This window comes from Bos grunniens, chromosome 16 (assembly GCF_055505025.1).
Source record: "Bos grunniens cultivar Pamir isolate PY7600 chromosome 16, Bosgru_T2T1.0, whole genome shotgun sequence".
Classification (NCBI taxonomy): domain Eukaryota; kingdom Metazoa; phylum Chordata; class Mammalia; order Artiodactyla; family Bovidae; genus Bos; species Bos grunniens.
In genome coordinates, this window is record NC_141180.1 from 48,530,934 (window position 1) to 48,557,617 (window position 26,684).

At 41.7% G+C, this 26,684-nt stretch overlaps 2 protein-coding genes across 7 annotated transcripts in view; both read left to right on the plus strand.

The window, feature by feature from the left end:
- Positions 1–9,006, plus strand: part of CATSPERE (catsper channel auxiliary subunit epsilon) — a 160,021-nt gene extending 151,015 nt beyond the window's left edge. The window contains exon 22 of the mRNA XM_086344924.1: positions 8,162–9,006. Coding sequence (XP_086201050.1) covers positions 8,162–8,315 — 154 coding nt within the window. The 3' untranslated portion in view covers positions 8,316–9,006. The remainder of the gene's footprint in view (positions 1–8,161) is intronic.
- A 6,991-nt stretch (positions 9,007–15,997) lies between these two features.
- Positions 15,998–26,684, plus strand: part of DESI2 (desumoylating isopeptidase 2) — a 43,478-nt gene continuing 32,791 nt past the window's right edge. For 5 of the 6 annotated variants that reach the window (XM_086344927.1, XM_086344925.1, XM_086344926.1 and 2 more), the window contains exon 1: positions 15,998–16,287. Coding sequence is in view for 3 of the 6 variants with exons in the window: in XM_086344926.1 (XP_086201052.1) it covers positions 16,246–16,287 (42 nt within the window). In the remaining 3 variants the exon portion in view is untranslated. The remainder of the gene's footprint in view (positions 16,288–26,684) is intronic. The other variant, XM_086344928.1, reaches the window with a different exon arrangement.

A 26,684-nucleotide genomic window follows, 5' to 3' on the forward strand; every position in this document is an offset into this window, starting at 1 on the left:
AAGTTGGAACTGCAGATGATTCTGTTTGTCTTATGTTTTTGTTTTTTGTTTTGGAAAACATTAAACAAGAGTGGACCATAAACAATTAAACTACTTATGGCCCTATTTTAAATATTACTGACTCCTTAACCTCCTTAATGGGAGGTTAATGGTATGAATAATCTGCAAATGAGATAAGTCATGCCTGTTTCTAATAATAAGTAACTTTGGGAAACATGTATAGCCTTTTCGCAGCAACTTCTCTTTCTCATTAGGTCTATACGTTTGATTTAGATGAATATTAAGAACATTTGTCCATGCAAGTATCCACCAACAGAAGGGGGAGGGAGTTGATGAGTTAGGGAGGAGAGGAAAGAGTAAAGGAGATCTCACTACTAAGGGATCTCACCTATTTGCCCAGCTCACTTCCCAGGAGCTGGATTTCAGCAACCAGAGAATATGGTGCGACACAGGGATAGTCCTTTAGTTTAGTGACTGCAGTTCGGTCTCTGTCATGCCTGAGCCCTGAAGGGTCCAGAGGCAGAGCAGAGGTTAGCTGGTGGTAAGAGAGCCCTTTTCAAGAGCAAACCAGTGACTGGAGATCAGTTTGTAGGAGGCAAAGATCTTAACTGTTTCTCTGCTTTCTGGCCCAATTCTCAACCACCTCAAGTTTTCCACTGTGTCCTTTGGAGTTGTCACTGTTTAACCAGCAAATTCACCTAAGTCCTGTCCTCTGAGCTCTGTCTGTGCCACAGAGCACCATCACTACTCGCAGATCACGGTTCTTCTGAAAAACAGAAAACAAAATTTTAAAACACTTATCTTTTGAGGCTCCTGGCATCTGCTGTACCCCTATCCCTTCTCTGTCCTCACTTCTGCACCCTCTCCAAACTCCCCTTCATTCAATGCCATCCTGTTTTCACCTCTATGGCAAGCACCCCCCATCGTGGCCTTTCCTAATCCTTGATGTCCCCCTCCCGCACCGTACTTTGGCCATCCTCTCCCAATGTTATGTCTGAGGCATGATCAATACTAACATAACTTCTCTGCTTACTAAAGCATCAATTCAGACATCTTATTCTCAGACATTCCCAGTTTGCTAATTCAGCTTACACCCACTACAACTCTTCTTCATCTTCATTGGGACCTTAACCTCTACATTTTTTTTTTCTTTTAATGAAGGCATGTAGGTTTTTTTTTTTTTTTTGGTTGCACGATGCAAAATCTTTAGTTGTAGCCTGCAAACTCTTAGTTGTGGCACGGGGGATCCAGTTCCCTAACCAGAGATAGAACCCAGACCCCCTGCATTGGGAGCATGGAGTCTTAGCTGCTGGGCCACCAGGGAAGTCCCTTCCCCTCTAACTTCTAACCTCTTTTTATTTCCTATTTTCTTACATTTCAGACAAGGCCTACTGTTTTAATAACTACTTTCTAGTACTGTCTTACATTTCTGGAATGTGGCGACCCCTCTTGACAAGCCCCAAACTACCTACTTTCTTTGCAGTGACATCTGATGAGCCAAGTAAAGAAAGTTACACAACAGGGCAAGTTGATCACCAACTTTATATAAGTCGCCAACACTACCTGGAAATCTTTCTTTCTCTGGTCAACCAAAGTTTCCACTCTCTGTAACAACTACTTCGACACTGAAGTAACACTGATGTGCTCAGTCTTGTCCAACTTGTAGCCCTCCAGGTTCCTCTGTCCGTGGGCTTCTCCAGGCAAGAATACTGGGTTTCCATTTCCTACTCCAGGTGATCTTCCTGACTTGGATTGAACCCACAGTCCCTTACGTCTCCTGCACTGGCATGTGGGTTCTTTACCACTAGCACCACCTGGGAAGCCCCATTTCCCTATATTTCATCCCTATTTTGCTAACCCATCCAGCCTGCTTTCCATCTTATCACTCCACCCATTACTTCTCATTAGAATTGCTTTGACCTGCACTAAATCTGTTGGGCACTTTCTTACATATTCTGTCTCTGTTGAAATTCTCACTTGCTCATGCATTGTTCTCCTGACCTCAGCGAGCACCTTCATGACTATTATTTTGAACTCTTTATCAGGTAAATTACCTATCTCCATTTCAAGAAGGTCTGCTTCTGAAGTTTTTATCTTGTACTTTTGTTTGGAAATTATTTCTCTGTTTCTTCATTTTCCTTGATTTTTCTGTGTTAGTTTCTATGCAATAGATAAAACAGCCACTTTTCCCAGGCAAGAAGGAGTGGTCTTATGTAGGAGAAGGAACTTACTGTTCAGCCCAGCCCTAGTTGCTGTCCTTTAAACCCTTGTGATTGCCCAAGCTGCCTTCTTAGTTCTTAGCATTCCCCAGTAGTTGAGGGTGTACCAAGACCTATCAGTATCCCAGAGAGAGGATCTCAGTCAGAACCTAGATGCAGATTGGCTGGAAGCTGGACCCGCAAGCAGCAGCTTTCACAGTATACAAGTGGACTACTTTTAGAAAAAGACTGGAAGATGAGCCTTGCTTTCTCTTCCCTCTGTGCTGAGCCCTGAGAGAATAACCAGTTAAGAATAGTTTCTCTGATACAGTCCTGTGGGACTAGACAACTTAAGCTCTGCTGCCTACCAGAGCCAGGTGATCAAGTGCTGTGTCCCCCTGAGGAACAGCTGTGGAAGCTGGGGCATCAGAAGAATGCACAGCATCATTGCAGAGATATCATCATTTCAGGTGACCTGGGGAGAGGCAGCAGGAGGGCACCTGCTAGCTTCCCCAGTCTCTGGGGAGGCCCCTAGATTAATGTTATGTTAGGAGCCTAGCCCTCAGATGGCAGCTTCTAGGATAAGCAACTAGCTCATTGGAAAAGATCCTGATGCTGGGAAGGATTGAAGGCAAAAGGAGAAGAGAGCAGCAGAGGATGAGATGATTGGATACCATCACCAATTCAACGGACATGAACTTGGGTAAACTCCAGGAGATGGTGAGGGACAGGGACCCCTGGCCTGCTGCAGTCCATGGAGTCTCAAAGAGTTGGACACAACTTAGCAACTGAACAACAACAACTCTTTTGTGGAAAGATTGGGAAATGAGCATTTCAGTCTGTTGGTTCTCTGCTGGGGTGGAGAGGGAGGGATGGATAATGAGAGAGGGGGTTAGCTACCAAGAGTTCTCAGGAGCCCATTTGTTTGCTCTACCCTTGTGGGTTTCATGGGTGAAGCCCAGTTGGCTTTCAAAGCTAGTGTTTGGGGGTCCCATCGCTCAGGTGGAAGTTTTAAAAGTTGAGGTACTGGATATTAGATCCAAACCTCTTAGGGAGAAGTTAAGAGTTGTGAGCTCCCTCTCCATTGTATATTGCTTTGGTAGGATGGGGTTTGGGGTGAGATGGTGCCTCAGTCTCTCCCTACCCATTTTTATGTGGGTGAGTTTTTCTTATTCACCCAATGTGTAGGTGTTGCTCAGTGAATTTCTGGTTTTCTTTTGGAGGGAATTGTTCTATACATAGCTGTAGGACAGGTATGTCTGTGGGAGGATGTAAGTTCAGGAAGTTCCTTAGTCACCATCTTGAACTGGAACTGGCCTACACTAAATCTGACAGACACTGCTCAGTCCACATTATATTTGAGCATTCATTAGAGTTGACTTTGCCTTTGGCTGCCATATAGCTCTATAGGTTTTCCTAGCCTTCTGTAGCCATTCTCTTTCTTTCTAGTAAAGAGCCTTAACCTACAACCTATATCATCAGCCATTAAATGCTGACCTTCTTTAAGGAGGGCTCTGTCCTGGTTTTCTGAGCTGCTCACTCTGGCAAGCTCATCCATACCCATGATTTCAATTAGCATCTATAAATACACAACTCCCAAACCATATCTCTAACCCCACCCAGGGCCATATATCCCACTGTCTACTTAACCTCTTCTCTTGGATATCTCAAAGACTGGTCAGACTGCACGTGTCCAAAAATGAACTCATAATCTTATCACCCATTCCCTTACCCCATTATTTGTCTTACTCTAAAACTCACTCATCAATGTAATTGCATTCAGCTCTATGGGTCGTCATTGCACAGTTCCCAGAGAATTCATTCACATAGGCTATAATGTGAATGCTGCCCTCTGGAATTGAACAATATGGTAACCCTATTTTTCCAGTGCCCCTCTCTCAGGAAATAGCAGAACCACTGCACAAGCCAGACACCTGTCAAAACTGAAAAACACGAAACCTAGGTTCACACTCATATCTCTCTTTCTCTCTCCTCCAGCTCATCTAGTCACTGACTCTCATTCATTTAGCCTCTTAAATTGCCCTTAAATGAATCCACTTCTTACCAAACCCATCACCACTACTCCTCTCTAATTCATGTTACTATTATCTCTGATCTGAATTATTGCAGTAGATTCCTAATGCTAATTTTAGTATCTTAAAACTTTTTTAATATAAATTTTAATTGGAGGCTAATTACTTTACAGTATTGTAGTGGTTTTGCCATACATTGACATGAATCCACCACAGGTGTATATGTGTTCCCCATCCTGAACTCCCCTCCCACCTCCCTCCCCATCCCATCCCTCTGGGTCATCCCAGTGCACCAGCCCCGAGCACCCTGTCTCATGCATCGAACTTGGACTGGCGATTTGTTTCGCATATGATAATATACATGTTTCAATGCCATTCTCCCAAATCATCCCACCCTTGCCCTCTCCCACAGAGTCCAAAAGACTGTTCTATACATCTGTGTCTCTTTTGCTGTCTCACATATAGGGTTATTGTTACCATCTTTCTAAATTCCATATATATGCATTAGTATACTATATTGGTGTTTTTCTTTCCGGCTTACTTCACTCTGTATAATCGACTCCAGTTTCATCCACCTCATTAGAACTGATTCAAATGTATTCTTTTTAATGGCTGAGTAATATTCCATTGTGTATATGTACCACACCTCTCTTATCCATTCGTCTGCTGATGGACATCTAGGTTGCTTCCATGTCCTGGCTATTATAAACAGTGCTGTGATGAACATTGGGGTACACATGTCTCTTTCAATTCTGGTTTCCTTGGTGTTTATTCCCAGTAGTGGGATTGCTGGGTCATACGGCAGTTCTATTTCCAGTTTTTTAAGGACTCTCCACACTGTTCTCCGTAGTGGCTGTACTAGTTTGCATTTTCACCAACAGTGTAAGAGGGTTCCCTTTCCTCCACACCCTGTCCAGCATTTATTGCTTGTAGACTTTTGGATCGCAGCCATTCTGACTGGCGTGAAATGGTACCTCATTGTGGATTTGATTTGCATTTCTCTGATAATGAGTCATGTTGAGCATCTTTTCATGTGTTTGTTAGCCATCTGTATGTCTTCTTTGGAGAAATGTCTATTTAGTTCTTTGGCCCATTTTTTGATTGGGTCGTTTATTTTTCTGGAATTGAGCTGCAGGAGTTGCTTGTATATTTTTGAGATTAATTCTTTGTCAGTTGCTTCATTTGCTATTATTTTCTCCCATTCTGAAGGCTGTCTTTTCACCTTGCTTATAGTTTCCTTTGTTGTGCAAAGCTTTTAAGTTTAATTAGGTCCCATTTTTTTATTTTTGCTTTTATTTCCAATATTCTGGGAGGTGGGTCATAGAGAATCCTGCTGTGATTTATGTCGGAGAGTGTTTTGCCTATGTTTTCCTCTAGGACTTTTATAGTTTCTGGTCTTATGTTTAGATCTTTAATCCATTTTGAGTTTATTTTTGTGTATGGTGTTAGAAAGTGTTCTAGTTTCATTCTTTTACAAGTGGTTGGCCAGTTTTCCCAGCACCACTTGTTAAAGAGATTGTCTTTTCTCCACTGTATATTCTTGCCTCCTTTGTCGAAGATAAGGTGTCCATAGGTGCATGGATTTATCTCTGGGCTTTCTATTTTGTTCCATTGATCTATATTTCTGTCTTTTTCCCAGTACCATACTGTCTTAATGACTGTGGCTTTGTAGTGGAGCCTGAAGTCAGGCAGGTTGATTCCTCCAATTCCATTCTTCTTTCTCAAGATGGCTTTGGCTATTCGAGGTTTTTTGTATTTCCACACAAATTGTGAAATTATTTGTTCTAGCTCTGTGAAAAATACTGTTGGTAGCTTGATAGGGATTGCATTGAATCTATAGATTGCTTTGGGTAGTATACTCATGTTCACTATATTGATTCTTCCAACCCATGAACATGGTATATTTCTCCATCTATTTGTGTCCTCTTTGATTTCTTTCACCAGTGTTTTATAGTTTTCTATATATAGGTCTTTGGTTTCTTTAGGTAGATATATGCCTAAGTGTTTTATTCTTTTCTTTGTAATGGTTATAGCTTAAAACTTACAAGTTTCTTTCCTTAAAATGGGACTTCTTAACATGACCTACAAAACCTTTTCTGACCTAGCTGCTACCTACTGCTCCAATCTCATCTTGCATCATATTCCCTTCATTTTCTCAGCTCCAGACTTACCAACTTTCTTTCAATCCCTGGCCTTCTCCATACTCTGTTCTACAGCAGGAGCTCTGCATACGCTATTTTCTCTATCTGGGATCTCTTCCTTCCCCTCCTTACCTACTTAACTTTACCAAATCCACTTCCATTTAATTCTTCAAAGTTTAGAATAATTATCTTTTCCTCGTGGGGGCATTTCTTGACCAATTCACCAGGTTTAAATCCTACTATAGTAAGCTTTCATTGCATTACCTCTCCTACTTTGTTTTTATTAGAAATTCAATTTTATATTTATTTTCTCATCTGATTAATGGTTATGTCCCCACTAAAATGTAAGCTCTCTAAGGGTGAAGACTATGTCTGTTTTTACCCATTATTGTTTTACCAGAACCCAGCACAGTACATGGCATATATCAGATCATTTATTAAATTAGTTAATTAATTTCTAAGAAGGAAATGATTCACTGGAGCTAGATTAAGCTTGTATCCACAGAGGAGGAAGGTCAGACTAACAAGGCTGGGGACCTGGTAAAAGTGTAAAATGGCAAACAAATAATTATGATTTAAAAGGGAACTAAAAACTAAAGTCAGGTACCAGGACACAAAGTAGAAAACAGCAGTGTTTGGCTTAAGAAATAAATCTACTCTGATGGGAGACACATGAGGTGAAAAGGCAAGAGGTCTGGATCCCAGCTGAAAGTAGCATCTATTAAGTGTACAACACACACACACACACACACACACACACACACACACACACACCTGGCTGACCCTCTTGTACTTCAAATTCAATATGCCCAAAAGTAAGCCAACCATATTCACAAATACCCTCTAAAGTGTTCTTACCTGTGAATTTCCTATGTCAGTGAATGGGGCTACCATCTTCAGAGTTACCTCATCCCCAAATTTAGGAGACATCCTTTATTCTAACACATTTGTCAAACCTCACATCTTAATCACCAAGATCACCCAATCTAACTTCTAAATATACCTTAAATCTATCCATTTCTCCCCATTTTTACAGCCACTAATCAATTAAAATTCTCACCATATTTGGTTATTATAAAAACCTCATAAATGGTTTTCTCCCTGCATATTCATGCATCCCACTCATCTATTCTTCACACTACAATCAGAATCATCCTTCGAAAATGAGAATGCTGTATCACATGTCTGAAACTCCCTCTTGCTTTTATACTAAAATTCACCCTCTGAAGCTTGATAAAAGCTGTCTTTTGCACCTTGAACAACCTATGATTCCTCATCCCTAATCACTGAGCATTAGCACCTAAATTCCAGTCACACTGAACTAGTTTTAGTTGCAGAATGTCTGGGGCTGATTTTAAGGTTTTCTTATGCTTCCATGCCCTTGTAATGCATCTCCCTTAGCCTAAAATATTATGTCCACCCTTAGTCTCCTTCTCCACTCTCTAACATTTTTATCTAACTCATACTAATACTCCTAATCCTTGTCATATCTAGTTAATTCTCACCTATCTCAGTTCAAAAGGCACCTCCATTGGAAGGCCTTCCTGACACCGGGTTCCCATAGCCTCTTTCTCTCATCACGTTCATTAGTCACACGATCTATCTTCCTCTCTGGTCAGCCTCAAACACTAAGAGGTAAACACCGTGAGGGGAGGCAAGATGTCTTATAAATCTTATTCATCACTGACAGAGAACAAAGGCATAGCAGCTAGCCATTCAAAAAATATTTGACTAAATTAACAACCAAAATGAGCAACAACTTCTAATGACTTTTCTTTTCTTATTTCAGTCCAAATGCTTACATGGTTGCAGCTTTCCTCTTTCTCCTGATGCTACTGTTCTTCAGCACTCTCATTTTGAGCTACTTCCATTATATGAGGATTTATAAAAAGCATATTTATGAACCACTGCACAAATCTAAAAGAAAAAAGAAGAAAAATTGAGAGAAATGAAAGTCTATTTACTATGAATGTAGAAGATGTATATATACTTACATTGAGAGTGTATTTTGACCAAGAAATATTAAGTATAAGCTCATAGTATTATCAAATTCAAAATCTGAAAAATGTTCTCAAATTATCCTAAACAGGAATATTTTCACATATAATGTATGTTATTAAATTAATCCTTAGTGTGTTCACTTTTATCTTAAGATAGTCTATATAGTTTTAACTAGCTTTAAAAAATTGTTTTTGTATAGCTGTGTTCTCTTGCCCTTTCTCACCTAGCTTCCTTGATTCAGCATTGTGATTTTGAAATTAATCCATATTTTTGCATGCATCTATAATTCTTTTTATTGCTAAGTGTTCTGTTGTACTGTTGGTTAACTTATTGGTTAACATTTGAGATTTTTTCTAGGTTTAGACTCTTAGAAATAAAACTGCTATGAATAGTTTTTTATAGGTCATTGTGTGAACATAGATTTTAATTTTTCTTGGGGAAACACTTAGGAAATGGTTCATTCATATGGTAGATATGTCTTTTGGAAACTGACAAACTGTATTCTAAATTTTGTTTTTTCTCAGAGTAAATGAGAGTTTTAGTTTTTAAAAATTTTTAAACTTTAAAAACTACCTAAATTTGGCTATTACACTCCTTCCTAAGAATGAAAGTAAATTTTTGAAAGTATATAAATGTGTCAAATATTATTTTGCATAAAACTTTTCATATGAACCTTATAAAGCTGTAGTTAATTTACATATAAAAGACTTAATATGTGAATTTAAATAGTCTGTCAAAGATATATATGAAATATAACTTATAATATTGAAAATAGGAAGCTAATGCTCTAAGTCTTAATTTTAAGTTTTCAAATTTTATTCTGATGTTCAAAATAAGCTTCTTAAGTTGTCCAAACATGACCACAGCTTTCTAAACAATTAATATTTGAAGAATGAAGATCCAACTAGAGGAGAATGAGCAAGAGCTTGTGTGTGTGTGTGTGTGTGTGTGCTTAAAAGAACTGACTTATGGAGGAAAAGCAGAAGATACATGGTGTGCTGAGCTTTAGCTGTGCAGGGCCTACCCGGGGGGAGGTACCATAGTCCATGTTCTTCATTCCCTCCTTGGACTTTAATTTCATAAACTGATTCCTTTCCCCTCACCAAATAGTGGGGGAAAGTATTGCTTTATGTGATTGTGGAGGCTAGCTAGATAAGTCTGAAAGCCATAGCACAGACATCGGGAATGGAAGATGAGGAGCAAGATGGGACTTGCTATTTGATTTGATGGGACAAATCAAAGCTATTTCCATATATAGAATTTCTCATTTTACTAAGATCAGGAAAGACAGGGATACCTGCTGTTCATCACTGTTTTGAAGGTTCTTATATAACAAGAGGAAAATAATCATTACAAATACGAGGAGAAAGGAGATAATTAATTTCAATAATTAATTATATGCCTAGGAAACCCAAAATTAGGAACAAGAATTCCTAGAATAAGACCATTGGATGGCTCAATATGAGATAAATATTTAAAATCCAATACCTTTTCTCTATAATATTTATATAACAGTTTGTTAGCAATAGAAATGATAAAAATTATTCATTATAGTGACAAGTTACACAGAATTAAATTTAACATGAAAGGTATATGCCATACATGAAAAACATCTTTAAAAGGTTTATTGAAAGGGGTTTTGAAACGAGATCTGATAGAAATGTTTGATGGGAAAAAAAAACAAAGAAAATGATCCAATTTAAAATGAGCAAAAGATATCATCATTTCACAGAAGAGCATATTCAAATAGCCAATAAACATATTAAAAACTTTTTTTACTGTGTACTATGTGCCAGAAACTGTCCCAATGATTTATCTAATACTCTTCAACCATACTATGCAATGGGAACTATTATTATCCCATTATAGAGACAAGGAAACTGCCACAGAGAGGGTAAATAATTTTTCTAAAGTCACACAGCTGGTAAGTGAGGTCTCAGGCAGACTGGCTCCAAATCAGGTGCTTATCCACCAAGGATGTTCAATCACACCAGCAGTCAGAAAGATATAAACCAAAGTTACAGTGAGGTTACTTTTCTTGCCTGATGGCAAAAACTCAGAAGGATAACACTCTTGGGAAGGAATGAGAATCAGGGATGAGAAAAAATAAAATTCTGCATTTCTGAAGGAAAAGTGAATTTTTAAAGCTTTTTTGGAAAACAATCTAGCAAGATCAATTAAAAATATTAATCCTCTTGGACCCACTCTTAGAAATTAGAAGTTTATCCATGAGTTAGGAGGACCAACATATACATACAATCAAATAGTTTTATAAACGTGCTGTGCTAGTTGCTCAGTCATGTCTGAGTCTTTGCGACCCCATGGACTGTAGCCTGCCAGGCTCCTCTGTCCACGGGGATTCTCCAGGCAAGAATACGGGAGTAGGTAGCCATGCCCTCCTCAGTTTCATATACATCACACACACACACATATATACACACAGAATTATATATATATATATATATATATATATATACACACACACACATATATATACACAGAATTATATATATACACACACACATATATACACAGAATTTTATATATATATATATATACACACACATACATATACAGAACGCTGGAGGGAGAATTAATGTCTGTCAGCAGGTGAACAGTTGAATAAATGATTGTTCATTGACCATATTGATCAGTGTGTTGATTTAGAAGATTTTCTGCAAGATTTCATTAAATGAGAAAAGCAAGCAGCAGGGAAGTCTTTACAGTATGATCCCATTATATAAATGAAACAAAAGTTCTGATATGAGAACACAGGAAAAGGTATGGAAAGGTACACAGCATTTTGTGTACATCGTGTGCATATGTATGTCTGTACACTGTGGGAGGGGGAGAAGGGATGAATCAAGAGATGTAGAGAGGGAAGATATAAAAACTCTCAAAACTGGAGAAGAAGGAAAACAATAGAAAAATAGCATGGAAATATTTCTCTCTGTAAAATGATGTGTCTGCATAAAGACAAATGAAAGAGTGACTGTCAACAAACTAAGACCTGGTGCAGCCAATAAATAAAAATAAATATTAAAAAAAGAGAGAAACGGAGATTGGAGATGGGGGCATGCTGAGAGAGTAGGTCAGCTCACAAAGGGCAAAGGGGGTGTTTCGAGTAAGAGGTGAAATGAACCAGTAGTTTGAGCCCTCAGTAGGAGGTGTTGCTGCCGCTGCTAAGTCGCTTCAGTTGTGTCTGACTCTGTGCAACCCCAGAGACGGCAGCCCACCAGGCTTCCCCGTCCCTGGGATTCTCCAGGCAAGAACACTGGAGCGGGTTGCCATTTCCTTCTCCAGTGCATGAATGTGAAGTCGATCAGTCATGTCTGACTCTTAGAGACCCCATGGACTGCAGCCTACCAGGCTCCTCCGTCCATGGGATTTTCCAGGCAAGAGTTCTGGAGTGGGGTGCCATTGCCTTCTCCGAGGAGGTGTTATGATGTGCTTAATGAAGAGCGCCTGCCTCTCCCGACACCTGTAGTTTGTTCAACTGGGTTAGAGGAGAGGAAGGCCACAGTGAGGAAGAGAAACAAAGCAGCTGGGTACACCAAAAAAGAATTTTGGAACTTTGTCCACAACCTAAGGACAGTCATGCACACAGCATTTACTGTCACTCAACACTGCCTGGCAATTCAACACTATTTCCCTAGTACATTTGTATTCCCTATTTAATACCTTCTCTCTCTTCAAATGAAATGGCAACCCACTCCAGCACTCTTGCCTGGAGAATCCCAGGGACAGGGGAGCCTGGTGGGCTGCCATCTATGGGGTCGCACAGAATCGGACATGACTGAAGCGACTTAGCAGCAGCAGCTCTCTTCAAATTCCCTATATCCCACCCCTCCCCAACTCTCCAGTGATCATCTTACCTCTTATTCATTGAGAAAATCAAAACAAATCAGAAAAGAACTGCCTTCATTTGTCTTCTATACCTTCCATGCCATCATATGCACCTTATATGCTGTCAGTACAGATAAAGCATCGCTCCGACTAAAGGCCAACCCCTCATTTATGCATTGGATCTCTTTCCCTTCTTACCTCACCCATGGAAATACCCCCTGTCCTACATTATCAATTTCTCTCTTTCTACATACAAATGTACTTTGGTACTTGACATCATGGATGTCTAAAAGGGATCTCCAACTTAAAATGACCAAACCTTAAGTCTTCCTCTCTTCCTCACTTGCTCTTCCCAATTATCATATCTTATAAATGGCACCATCATCCACACAATTTTTGAAGTCAAAACTCTAGAAATTATCCTAGAGTAGTCTCTAACAAACTTAACATCCAATCCATTAGCAAGTCCTGTAGACTCTACTTCCAAAATATTCAAAATTAATTTCTTAGATGTTCCTCACTACCCCAATATCCAAGCCACCTTTTGGCATGCACTTGTGGAATAGCTTCCTAATTGGTTGAAACAATTAGCTTTGCTGTTCCCTTTGTCTCCTGATATTTGTAGGGTTGATTTTTTTGTCATTCAGATCTGAGCTTAATCAATCTGATTTCAGTATTGACCATGGCAATGTCCAGATGGTCAATACCAAAATCAGATTGATTATATTCTTTGCAGCCAAAGATGGAGAATTTCTATACAGTCAGCAAAAACAAGACTGGGAGCTGACTGTGGCTCAGATCATGAACTTATTGCCAAATTCAGACTTAAATTGAAGAAAGTAGGAGAAACCACTAGACCATTCAGGTATGACCTAAATCAAATCCCTTATGATTATACAGTGGAAGTGACAAATAGATTCAAGGGATTAGATCTGATAGAGTGCCTGAAAAACTATGGACGGAGGTTCATGATATTGTATAGGAGGCAGAGATCAAGACCATCCCCAAGAAAAAGAAATGCAAAAAGGCAAAATGGTTGTCTGAGGAGGCCTTACAAATAGCTGAGAAAAATAAGTGAAAGGCAAAGGAGAAAAGGAAAAATATACCCTTTTGAATGCAGAGTTCCAAAGAATAGCAAGAAGAGATATGAAAGCCTTCCTCAGTGATCAATGCAAAGAAATAGAGGAAAACAAAAGAATGGGAAAGACTCTTCAAGAAAATGAGAGATACCAAGGGAACATTTCATGCAAAGATGGGCACAATAAAGGACAGAAATGGACCTAACAGAAGCAGAAGGTGTTAAGAAGAGGTGATAAGAATACACAGAACTATACAAAAAAGATCTTCATGACCCAAATAACCACAATGGTGTGCTCACCCACCTAGAGCCAGACATCCTGGAATGTGAAGTCAAGTGGGCCTTAGGAAGCATCACTACGAACAAAGCTAATGGAGGTGATGGAGTTCCAGTTGAGCTATTTCAAACCCTAAAAGATTATGCTGTTCAAGTGCTGCACTCAATATGCCAGCAAATTGGGAAAACTCAGCAGTGGCCACAGGACTGGAAAAGGTCAGTTTTCATTCCAATCCCAAAGAAAGGTAATGCCCAAGAATGTTCAAACTACCACACAATTTCACTCATCTCACACGCTAGCAAAGTAATGCTCAAAATTCTCCAAGCCAGGCTTCAACGGTACGCGAACTGTGAACTTCCGGATGTTCAAGCTGGATTTAGAAAAGGCAGAGGAACCAGAGATCAAATTGCCAACATCTGTTGGATCATTGAGAAAGCATGAGAGTTCCAGAAAAACATCTGCTTTATTGACTATGCCAAAGCCTTTGACTGTGTGGATCACAATAAACTGTGGAAAATTCTGAAAGAGATGGGAATACCAGACCACCTGACCTGCCTCCTGAGAAATCTGTATGCAGGTCAAGAAGCAACAATTAGAACTAGACATGGAACAACAGACTAGTTCCAAATAGGGAAAGGAGTATGTCAAGGCTGCATATTGTCACCCTGTTTATTCAATTTATATGCAGAGTACATCATGTGAAATGCCGGGCTGGATGAAGCACAAGCTGGAATGAAGATTGCCAGGAGAAATATCAATAACCTCAGATATGCAGATGACACCACCCTTATGGTAGAAAGCGAAGAAAAACTAAAGAGCCTCTTGATGAAAGTGAAAGAAGAGACTGAAAAAGCTGGCTTAAAGCTCAACATTTAGAAAACTAAGATCACAGCATCCGGTCCCATCACTTCATGGTAAATAGATGGAGAAATAATTGAAACAGTGAGAGACTTTATATTTTTGGGCTCCAGAATCACTGCAGGTGGTGACTGCAGCTATGAAATTAAAAGATGCCTGCTCCTTGGGAGAAAAGTTATGACAAACCTAGACAGTGTATTAAAAAGCTTAGATATTACTTTGCCAATGGTCAGTCTAGTCAAAGCTTTGGTATTTCCAGTAGACATGTATGGATGTGAGAATTGGACTATAAAGAAAGCTGAGCTCTGAAGAATTGATCTTTTGAACTGTGGTGTTGGAGAAGATGCTTGAGAGTCCCTTGGACTGCAAGGAGATAAAGTCAATCCTAAAGAAAATCAGTCCTGAATATTGATTGGAAGGACTGATACTGAAGCTGAAGCTCCAATACTTCAGCTACCTGATGTGAAGAACTGACTCATTGGAAAAGCCCCTGATGCTGGGAAAGATTGAAGGTGGGAGGAAAACCAGACAGAAGATGAGTTGGTTGGATGGCATCACTGACTGGATGGACAGGAGTTTGAGTAAACTCCAGGAGTTGGTGATGGACAGGAAGGGAAGCCTGGAGTGCTGCAGTCCATAGGGTCGCAGAGTTGGACAGGACTGAGCAACTGAGCTGAACTCAACTCTGAGCTTAAACCTCAGCAGCTTACGCAGACCTTCCCACTGCAGCCAATATAAGGTTACTCTCAATCACTTCATCCTATTTTAACTCTCTACAAAGCATATTTTGCTCGTCCTCCCTATTGTTTACGCCATAGTCCCCAGAGCCTACATCACTACCTGGTGAAGGGCAGGTACACAACAAATATTTTTTGAATGAATGTAAAAGCACCTACTGTGTCCCAGGGTTGTGCTAATCTATGAGCACTGTGCTGTCTTCCCATTGCAGCAGGATAGTTTCATAAAATGTAAAATTCCACATTGAGAATTAACTGGATGCATGTTATACCCCTTCTCGTGCCAGTAACCCACCTTCCTCTATTTTTCTCCCCTTGCAAAATAATAGTGAGGAGGGACTTGGAAAACAGGGTTATCAATGTAATCTTTTGCCACATTCGTAAGGCTTCATCAAGCTCAACGCGACAGATACCAATTGCAACAGTAACGGATAAAAGAAGCATATGGACAACCTCAGGGCCCACAAGGACGGACGGCAAGGCAAGGGCGCACACCGCAAGCACTGCATGCTGGGAGCTGTAGTCGGGCTAGGCCTGGCTAGCAGGACCCGGCCCCCGCAGCATGCTGGAAACTGTAGTCGACAGCTGGAAGTGCACCGCAAGGAAAGACTGCAGTTGAGACTCCGCCTCTGCGCTTCCTCATTGCATGCTGGGAATTGTAGTCTTTCTGGGAACACGCTCCTCCCGGGCGGAAAAGTACCAAGGTTTCGCCATCTTAGGTGCCAGTGCGGCAGTGGAGGCTAGAGCGCAGGCGGGCCCAGCCCCGGCCGGCCCCGCCCCCGGGAGCCCGGCGCCCGCCCCTTGCTCGGGCCCCGCCTTCCCCCACGTGTCTGCCGCCGAGGGAGGCGCTTGAGCCGGAGCGGGCCGCCAGCGGTCCGGCACCGTAGGCGCAGAGGGTCCTGTCGGCGGCGCCCGGGAGCGAGTAGCTTCCCGATGCTTCCGCCCTGGCTCCCGCCGGCCGGGCTGTGCGCTTAGGGCCCGGCTCCGGCCCCCTGAGGCGTCCGCGTGGGTGAGAACGGCTTCGGCCCCGCGGAACGGAGCGGCTGGAGCGCGAGGCGGCGGCCGCCGGGAGGAGGATGGGGGCTAACCAGTTAGTGGTGCTCAACGTGTACGACATGGTGAGTACGGCGCCGGCGCCCGAGCCCGGCCCCGGCCGGCATTCTCTCGCCGATGGGTTCGGACCCGGCCCCTCGCGTTTCCAGCCTGGCGTCGCCGCCTCCCGCTTGGTTCACCGGGGTTGGGGGAGGGGACGATTATTTTTTTAATCCCTGCAAACGTCTACGCGCTTGTTAGCTTTTCCCGGTCTGCCCCGGGGCTTTGGCCAAGACTCGGTTCGCCTCGAACCTCCCTCGTGCCCCGACTTGGCCCGGACCCTGGGCTGGGCCCGACCTTCTGGCTGACGAGCAGTGCCCTTTCCGCGAAGCTTGGGTCGCAGGTCGGACTTCCCACTCCATCACCGGAACTCCGGGGCAACCCCGCTTCTCCCACCCCAGTTGCCCGCTCTGCCGAAGCAGCCCGTCTTCAAAAACTCCCAAGCCCCTCCAAGTCCAGAAAGTCACCGCTTGTCGACGCCAGTGCTAGAGTCTCTTTAAAGGTGAACAGGAGCCAACGCACCCTAGCCTCCAAGGCAACCTCATTAAAATGAATGAGGCTAAAATTTATCCAGAAAATAGCCCAGCTATTTAGGGGTTCATGGTGGTACTCCTTTCCTAGAATCTGGAGACGTCTTACCAGGTGATGCAACAGGTATCTGACGTGGCCGCAGGAGCGGGAGAGAAGAACGGGTTTGTTATGTCATCTAACTTTTGGAGTACTGCGAGCACACAGGAATGAGTCCAGACGTTGGTTTGCGTTTAATCGCCACTGAAATAACCGGTACACAGTTGCTGTTGCAGTTAGATGCATGCTTGAGTTTGTTTCCTTTCGGTTGATTAGTTTTTGTTTTATAAGAGGTCACCTCCACTTGAGATGTTTAAAATTTCCTAAGTGGATTGACAAGTGAAAAAGTCCCCAGCATTGTTTTTGTTGGCTTAAAGATGAAGAAGAGCCAAGATACGGGAGGTTAAGAGTCTTGGTTCTCACTCACAGATCTCAACTTTGTGTTCCCTTGTATTGTTTTTAAGTTTTTAAATTTGCACTGTAACCTCTTGGGTAGGAAGGAATTCCTATGCCTCAATCTGGGAATTATGTGAGAAGGCCTTAGAGACTGCTTGGGACCTGAGGAGAGTACTCCTTTGAGTTTGCATATGAACTTGGAGGTGAAAGGAGATAGGTTAGCATACTGAGAAGAATGGAGTATGATAGGAAAAAGTTCCAGAGAGGAATAATCAGAACCAGAGATTTTAAAAGAGCATGGTACTTTGTAAAGTCTTTGGCCTATGTCACTGGTTAAGAAATAATTCTCTAGATCTAGACTTTTTGTGCATAGCTGTGGAAGCCTTGATTTTTCAAGAATTTTATTGCCCTTTTACTCTTTCTGCCCAGTCCCCCTTGAGTTATCTGAATTTGGTTTCTTATTTATTCGTGCAGATTGTTGCACACCATCCCTCAGGATATATTCTGCTTTTGAGAGCACAGTATACATTTTCTTCTAGGTTGTTAAACCCCTTTATAGATAAGATTATGCAGTGGCCAGAGGGCCAGTTGCATTGCCTAAAAGAAATCTGTGAAAGTAGAGGAAGAGAACATTTTGCTTTTTTAATAAAACTGGAGATACATTCTTTGGCTTATAATGGGCTTCTTTACACTTTAGGTAGTCTATGAATAACAGAAATCATTGCTATGTGGTAAACGTAGGAAAAGCTAGAGATGATTCTCAAACCAGTATGTTTTGAAGGGAGGAGTGTTCTGAAAGATCTTTAAAATGTTAACTAGATAACAAAGATATTTTTCTTCATATAGCTTTTGTGAAGTAGGTAGTTGCAAAGTAAATAGAGAAAAAGGTACCTGCCCAGAGAGCTACAAATAGGATCTAGAATTTCTAGACCACAGTCTGTTTCATTATTTTCTCTACTGAATAGTTCCTGTGTTTATTTCTTATATATTGCTTTTTCCTGTCAACAGGAGGAGCATGTGCATGTTTATCAGAAATGGTAAATAGCTGTTACTAGACTTCTAATAAACTTGAGTTTATATGTTCTCCTGAGGGCTTTTGGTCTGTAAGTAAGTGTCTTATGTCACTAACTCAGCAACCTACAGTTATTTAGTTAGAACCCTGTAAAAGTCACAAAAATGAGTGAATTACGCTTTCTTCTGTGAGGCATTTAGAGTGTCGTGGGGGAGATACACCAGTCGTAACAATTCGGAACAATGCCATGGTTTTGGTGAGAGCAGAACAAGCTGCCAAGAAGACAGTGCTCTCGTAGGATCATGGAATGCTGAGAAATAAAGGGGGGAAACCCTGAAGAATGGAGAGTTTCCGCAGGCAAGGAATAGTCAGCGCGGACAGACTGGCCGGAGGAGGAAAGCACAGGTTGTATTTGGGAAATGCAGTGTAGCTAGAGTGTAGGAGGCATGAGAGGAGACAAAACTTTCAGTTTGGCTAGAATTTTTATTAGTTTGGGGCTGAGGGGATGGTCTGTGAGCCAGGGGGAACCACTTAAAGTTTTCAAGGTGAGGAGCAGTGTGGTCGGAGTTATGTTTTAGGATCAAGACCAGTGGATTGAGGTATAAATTTGTAGCTATTATACTCATTTTTTCTCAAGTCGGTTTTGGTTTTTGAAGCATCTTTGCTTGATGTCAAGGGCAAATTCCTTTTATCTTTGGTAGTACTTCCTATTCATCGTAAATGCCTTTGATGAGGATTGCTGTGGTCTGTCGGTACAGGCCTGGTACATCAGCTGTCTCTCTCGTCTAGACTTTGTAAGCATGAAAATCAGCCTTTGATTTGTGCTTACAGCCACTGTTCATAGGCACCTCTTGCGGTGTATCCTTGTTCCTCTTTCTCTGTGAGACTGTTGCCTGCTCTAGTTGACTGTGTTTTTCCTGTTCAGTAGACTGGGAGCTGCTGATGATTTCTTTTCTTCCATAACTCTTTCACATGTATTTTGGGAATGAGGTTATTCACATATTGCTAATTTACTGGCATACACAGTAAAGCAAGTGATTCAGGTTAGCTTCAATTGCTGGGCCAGTCTCTGGCAGTCACTTGTGCACAGGGTCTTCCTTTGTCATAGATTCAGATTTTGTGCTGCTAAATGAATTTTTAGAAACCAAAAATATGCAGTAATATAATGATGTTTGTAGATTTCATTCTATAAACAATTTTCTTCCCGATTTTTAAGTAGTATCTGTACATCTTCAGAGTCATAGACACCTTCTAGGAGTCTTCAGATGAAGAAGTTTTTGTCTGGACTCCATTCTTTTGATCCTCCTCCTCACCCCATTGTACTTCTCCAAGAGTGTGAGGCCATTCAGGTATGACAGGATCTGACTCCCCGCACATCTGTAAATCTAATTCCGTCTTCTTGAAAGCGTTTCAGACTCACCTGAATATGCTTTTAACCTAAGTGATTCCATAGTATCTTTAAATCAACATGTCCAGGAACAAACATTTTCCCCTTTCTCCTTTCCTGACCTCAGGCCCCTTCCCCTTTCTCTACCCAGCCCTCCCTCCTACATGCGCCCGGGGGCGTGCACACACACGTTTCCTGTGTTGTAATTTTATCTCGATAACTAGCATCTTCTGCTCAGTTTCCCAAGCCAACACCTTGGGAGTAAAACTTAAATTACTTTTTATTACAAACCCTTCAAACCCTTCCTGTCTCTTAGTTTGGTTAATTTTATCTGAAAGTAAGAGAGAGCTTGACGATCAGTGACTTAAACTGGAAGGATCCTTAATCCAGAGATTAAGCAGTCCCTGTATTAGTTGAGCAGCTCAGCCAAGTCAGCAAGGACCAAGACTTTTTCACTCAGCTGTCCTCGGCCTGTTGGCTTTTGTTCCTGCGTCGTCCCCTCGTCATTGTAACATGACTGTCACGCACCATGGTGTCCTCATTCACTGAGCTGTGAAGACAGGTAGGTAGGACCTTTCTCCACATGCACCTCTCCTTTTAATAGTAGAAGGGAAAGACTTTGCAAGAGCCACCTTCCTTTCCTGAGAGATTGTCCAGAGTTGGTTCACAGTGACTGTGATGAAGCTGAGAAGGAGGGTGTGTGGCTTTTCCAGCCTTTGTGGTGAGTTGTGAGTAGGCGGATAGCTGGGAACCTGTGCTGTCTATCACATACTTTACTTTCTGAATATTCTTTAGTTCTCTTATCCCCATTTCCCCTATTGCTTCTCAAGTTCAGGCCCTCATTATCTCTGCTTCTGTAATAGACTTCTTATGAGTTTCAGTCTCAAATATTACTTCATTTTAATCCGTCTTTCCTTCTGTGACCAAAGTAATCTTCCTGAAACATAAATGATTGGTGCCATTCCTCTGCTTAAAATTCACCTGTAAGATAAAATCTAATAACTAAGGCCTTTTTTGGTCCACCTGACATTAAAAAAAACCTTTGCTACCAGTCCCCTGCTACCACTCCTCCACCTAATACTCACTCTTTATGCTCACACAATGAAATTTTTAAGTTATCCAAATAGGCTATACTGTAACCAATGTCTTTTACACATGCTGATCCTTCTGTGTGGCGTGTCCAATTCCAGCGTTGCTCAGCTATTAATACAACCCCTGTTCCTTCCGACTGTAGCTCAGCCTTTACTCATCAGACTTGCCTTAACTTCTGGGCCCTAGTTGTACTTTCTACATGTCTCAGTAACTGCATGTATTATCATTCTGCCCATCCCACTAGCCTGCAAGTTACTTGATTGTTGTCGTTCGGTCGCCTAGTTGTGTCCGACTCTTTGCTACGCCATGGACTGCAGCACACCAGGCCTCTCTGTCCCTCACCATCTCCTGAAGTTTGCCCAAGTTCATGTCCATTGCATCGGTGATGCCATCCAGCCATCTCATCCTCTGACGCCGTCTTCTCCCGCCCTCAAGCTTTCCCAGCACCATAGGCTTTTCCATTGTGTCAGCTTTTTGCATCAGATGACCAAAATAATGGAGTTTCAGCTTCAGCATGAGTCCTTCCAGGGAGTATTCAGGGTTGATTTCCCTTAAGATTGACTGGTTTGATGTCCTTGCATCCAAGGGACTCTCAGGCGTGTTCTCCACCACCACAGTTCAAAGGCATCAATTCTTTGGCACTCAGCCTTCTTTACGGTCCAGTCTCACAACCTTACGTGACCATTGGGAAGGCCATTGCCTTGACATACAGACCTTTGTCCAAAGAGTAATGTCTCTGCTTTTTAACACACTGTCTAGCTTTGTCATAGCTTTCCTGCCAGGAAGAAAATGTCTTCTAATTTCAGGGCTGCAGTCACCATCCACAGTGATTTTAGAGCCCAACAAGAGGAAATCTGTGACTACTTCCACCTTTTCCCCTTCTATTTGCCATGCAGTAATGGGGCCGGAAATGGCACCCTACTCCAGTACTCTTGCCTGGAAAATCCCATGGACGGAGGAGCCTGGTGGGCTGCAGTCCACGAGGTCGCAAAGAGTCAGACACGACTGAGCGATTTCACTTTCACTGTTCGCTTTCATGCATTGGAGAAGAAAATGGCAACCCACTCCAGTGTTCTTGCCTGGAGAATCCCAGGGACGGGGGAGCCTGGTGGGCTGCCCTCTATGGGTCGCACAGAGTCGGACACGACTGAAGCAACTTAGCAGCAGCAGCAATGGGGCCGGATGCCATGATCTTCGCTTTCTTAATATTTAGTTTTAAGCTGGCTCTTTCACTCTCCTCCTTCACCCTCATCAAGAGGCTCTTTAGTTCTCTTCACTCTCTGCCTTTCGGGTGGTATCCTCCTCATATCGAGGTTGTTGATGTTTCTCCCGCCTGTTTTGATTCCAGCTTGTAACTCATCCAGCCTGGCATTTCTTAGCATATAGATTAAACAAACATGGTCTCTACCGTTTATGTCCTTTATTGTGCCCATCTTTGAGCACAATGTTCCGTTGATATCTCCAGTTTTCCTGAAGAGCTCTCTAGTCTTTCCCCTTCTGTTGTTTTCTTCTAGTTCTATGCATTGTTCACTGAAGAAGGCCTTCTTGTCTCTGTGCTGCTCTTAGGCACTCTGCGTTTAGTTGGATATACCTTTCCCTTTCTTTCTCCCTTGCTTTTCACTTCTCTTATTTCTTTGGCTATTTGTAAAGCCTTCTCAGATAACCACCTTGCCTTCTTGCTTTTCTTTTTCTTTGGGATGGTTTTGTTTGCCTCCTGTACAATATTACGGACCTCCGTCCGTAGTTCTTCAGGCACTCTGTCTGCAAGATATAATGCCTTGAATCTGTTCATTAACCGTCACTGCATATTCATAGGGGATCTGATCTAAGTCATAGCTGGCTGACCTAGTGGTTTTCCCTGCTTTCTTTAGGCCTGAATTTTGCCATGAGAAGCTGATGATCTGAGCCAAAGTCAGCTCCAGGTCTTGTTTTTGCTGACTGTATACAGCTTCTCCATCTTTGACTACAAAGAATGTAATCAATTTGATTTCAGTATTGGCCATTTGATGATGTCCATGTGTAAAGACGTCTCTTGTGTTGTTGAAAAAGGGTATTTTCTATGACCAATACATTTTCTTGGCAAAATTCAGTTAGCCTTTACCCTGCTTCATTTTGTTCTCCAAGGCCAAATTTGCCTGTTATTTCAGATATCTTTTGACATCCTACTTTTGCATTCCAATCCCCATTGAACAGAACATTTTTTTTGGTGTTAGTTTTGGGAGGTCTTCTGGGTCTTCATAGAACTAATCAGCTTCTTTGGCATCAGTGGCAGGGGCATAGACTTGGATTGCTGTAATGTTAAATGGCTTGTCTTGAAAACGAACCAAGATCGTTCTGGCATTTTTGAGGTGGCACCCAAGTACTGCATTTCGGACTCTTTTGTTGATTATAAGGGCTATTCCATTTCTTCTATGGGGTTCTTGCCCACAGTAGTAGATCATCTGAATTAAATTCATCCATTCCCGTCCATTTTGGTTCACTGATGTGAACTAAAGATGTCGATGTTTTTTCTTACCATCTCTGCTTGACCACGTCCAATTTATCTTGATTCATGGACCTAACATTCCAGTTCCTATGCAGTACCATTTTTTGCTGCATCGGATTTTATTTTCATCACCAGACACATCCATAACTGAGCGTCGTTTGCACTTTGGCCCAGCCGCTTCATTCTCTCTGGGCTGTTAGTAGCCCAGGAGCATATTGGACACCTGCAGACCTGGGGGCCTCGTCCTTCGGTGTCATGTCTTTTTGTCCTTTTATACAGTTCATGAGGTTCTCATGGAGCGGTTTGCCATTCCCTCCTCCAGTGGATTATGCTTGGTCGGAACTCCTCGTTAGGACCGGTCCATCTCGGGTGGCCCTACTCGGCATGGCTCATAGCTTCATCGAGTAATGCAAGTCCCTTTGGCACAGCAAGGCAGTGATCCGTGAAGGGGAAATTACTTGATAGCATTGTACTGTCACCAGTGTTTAGAACAGGGCCTGTCACTAGAAGCTGTTCTGTAAGTAATATTTACTAAATGAATGGGATTTTGACTAGGCAGTTTTATTTGGAATGGTGCCAGTACTTAAATGGTATGAAAAAGTTATCTGATCCCTCTTCTCCTGTGTCAAATGCCTGTTGCTGGGGTTTTTTTTCCTGTACTTTTACTTAGTTTATTGTAGGATTTTAGCTTTATTGTTGGAATTGGGTGACCAAGAAGGGGAATAGGATAGGAAAAAATACAATTATTGTTCTGTGGCGTAGCTTTTTTCGGGGGGAGGGAGGTTGTTTTAAACACTGTGGAACTACACTGAAGAAATGTTCTTAACTGGTTTATTCTTTGCACTTGGGTGTTAGTCACTCCTTGGAAGATAATCCCTCCAAAAACATTGTCAGTATCTGATTAATAGGAAGTAATTCCTGATTAATGGGAACTGGACTAAATTTTCTTGTACCAAGTATGCTTCTTGGACCAGTGACTCTCCTACCACTTGTTCTAAAAACAGTGACCCACAGGTCTAGCTTTTAAAAAAAAAAAAAAAGGACAGTCATAAATCTGCCCTCTTACATTATCCCTAACAGTATCTGCTCTTCTTTTTTCCTCCTTTTTTTGGGGGGCGGAGGGTGGTTTAGTATGTAAAAGAATCCAGTGCCTCCATATGTTTGTTTTATATTCCCACAATAACAAATTGCCCCAAACTTGGTGGTTTATGACAGTGCAGATTTATTCTCTCACACTTGCGTGGGTCAGATGTTCGGGTGGACTAGGCTGGTTCCTCTCCTCTGGGTCTCACAGGTTTGGAAGCAGGTCGTCAGCCGGCCTAGGCTGCAGGGACAAATCTGCTGCCGAGCCTGTTAGAGTGTTAGGAAAATTCAGTTACCTGCAGTTGTAGGGCTGAGGTCCCATTCCTTGCTGTTGTGTCAGCCAGGCCCCTCTCAGATGCTTAAAGCCTCTTGGATTCCTCACCTGCATCCTTCATCTTCAGACCGGCAATAATGCATTGAGTCCTTGTCACACTTTAGATAGCTCTGGCCTCCCCTTCTGCCACATCGATTCCACATCCATCCAGAGGAAGTTCTCTGCTTTTGTGGGGTTTTATAAATAGATGAGACCCACGAGGATATTCCAGGGGAATATGTATCTTGAGGGCTTCCCTGGTGGGTCAGATAATAAAGAATCTGCCTGCAATGCTGGAGACCCAGCTAGATGAGACCCACGAGGGTATTCCAGGGGAATATCTATCTTGCAGTCTATAACTTTACTTCTGAAAGTCCCTTTGCCATGTAATATAGCATATTCACAGGTTCTGTAGACCAGGATCTAGACATCTTAAGAAGTCATTCTGCCTACCACACCATCTGTGAAAGACATTTTGTAAACCCCAAAATGTTCAGTGTTCCCTTTCAGCAGTCCTTTGACTTGCCATGGAATAAATGCTAACCTAGTAACTTAAAATGGAAAATCTGATGTTCAGTCATCCCCCAGTACCCTTCGGGGAATTGGTTCCAGGCCCCACCCCAGATACCAAAATCTGCAGATGCTCAAATCGCATAGTTGGCCCTCCTTGTGCACAGATGCAGAAACTGGATTCAAAGGCCGACTATAGTTATTGGGGAAAATAAAGTCTACATTTCAGGCGTTCCCATGTTGTTAAAGAGTCAAACATATTCGAAAAGTATGGAAGCTTTTTTGATTGACAGGTACTCAGATATTAAGGGTCCAAGCGTGTTAATGACTGCAGACCCTTCAGACTACAGTGGTGCAGTGCATATCAGTCCCAAGGTCACGTGATGAGGGATAAAGTTAACAAAATAGAGTTTAGTGAAACTAAATTTAGAGCCTACTATTTTAGGTGAATTCTTTTGTTAAACAGATTTTTCTTAAGACAAGTTATACTTTCCATTTGTTGACTGTCAAGATTTTCTGTAAGATATTTAAATTCCAAAGCACTGTTATTGTTCATATATTACCCAGTTGGGTGATATTAGATATTTTATTAGAATATAAAGAGAAGACTGCCAAAATAATATTATTATTGTTGTTAAGTTGTTAAGTGGTTTGACTCTAACACCCCATGCACTGCAGCACACCAGGCTTCCCTGTCCTTCACTGTCTCCCACAGTTTGCTCAAATTCATGTTCGTTGAATTGAGGATGCTATCTAACCGTCTCATCCTCTGCCTCCCTCTTCTCCTTTTGCCTTCAGTCTTTCCCAGCATCACCATCTTTTCCACTGAGTCTGCTGTTCGCATCAGGTGGCCAAAGTATTGGAGCTTCAATTTCAGCATCAGCCCAATGAATATTCAGAGTATTAAACTATGAGAAAGGCAGAGCAATAGTAAAGGGAAACAAGATATGTGTAAAACAGTTTCATTTCTATTTATCTGGAATGTATTTTAGTATTTGACTGTGATAGTCCCTTACCCATGAAATGAAAACTCAAAAATTAACTAGTTGACCCCACATTATTTGAAATAAAAGTCTCTCCTCACCAAATTGTGATGTCATCCTTATCATAATATTGAATTCTTGCCCATACAGAATTGATTAGTCTCATTACTACACTATTTTAATTAATATAATTTTATAATATATTTAGTATATGGCTGGGCCAGTTTCCGTTTATTATCATTCCAAAGTTTTTGTGGCTACTACTCATTTTCTTTTCTAGGACTACTTTGTAAGGCTCTGAAAAAATTCCAAACTTTTTTTGTCTCTTTAATTTTATTGAAATATACACGAAATTTATTGTCTTGATCATTTTTAGCTGTGTAGTTCAATGTACATTCACATGGTTGTGCAACCAGTCTCCAGAGCTTTTTGTCATCTTTCAAAAGTGAGATTATACCCATTAAACAACCATTTCCCACTTCCCCTTCCCCTCAGTCCCTGGTTATCACCGTTCTGCTTTCTTTGTCTATGAATAGACACCTCATACAAGTAGAATCGTGCAGTGTTTGTCTTTTTGTAACTGACCTATTTCTCT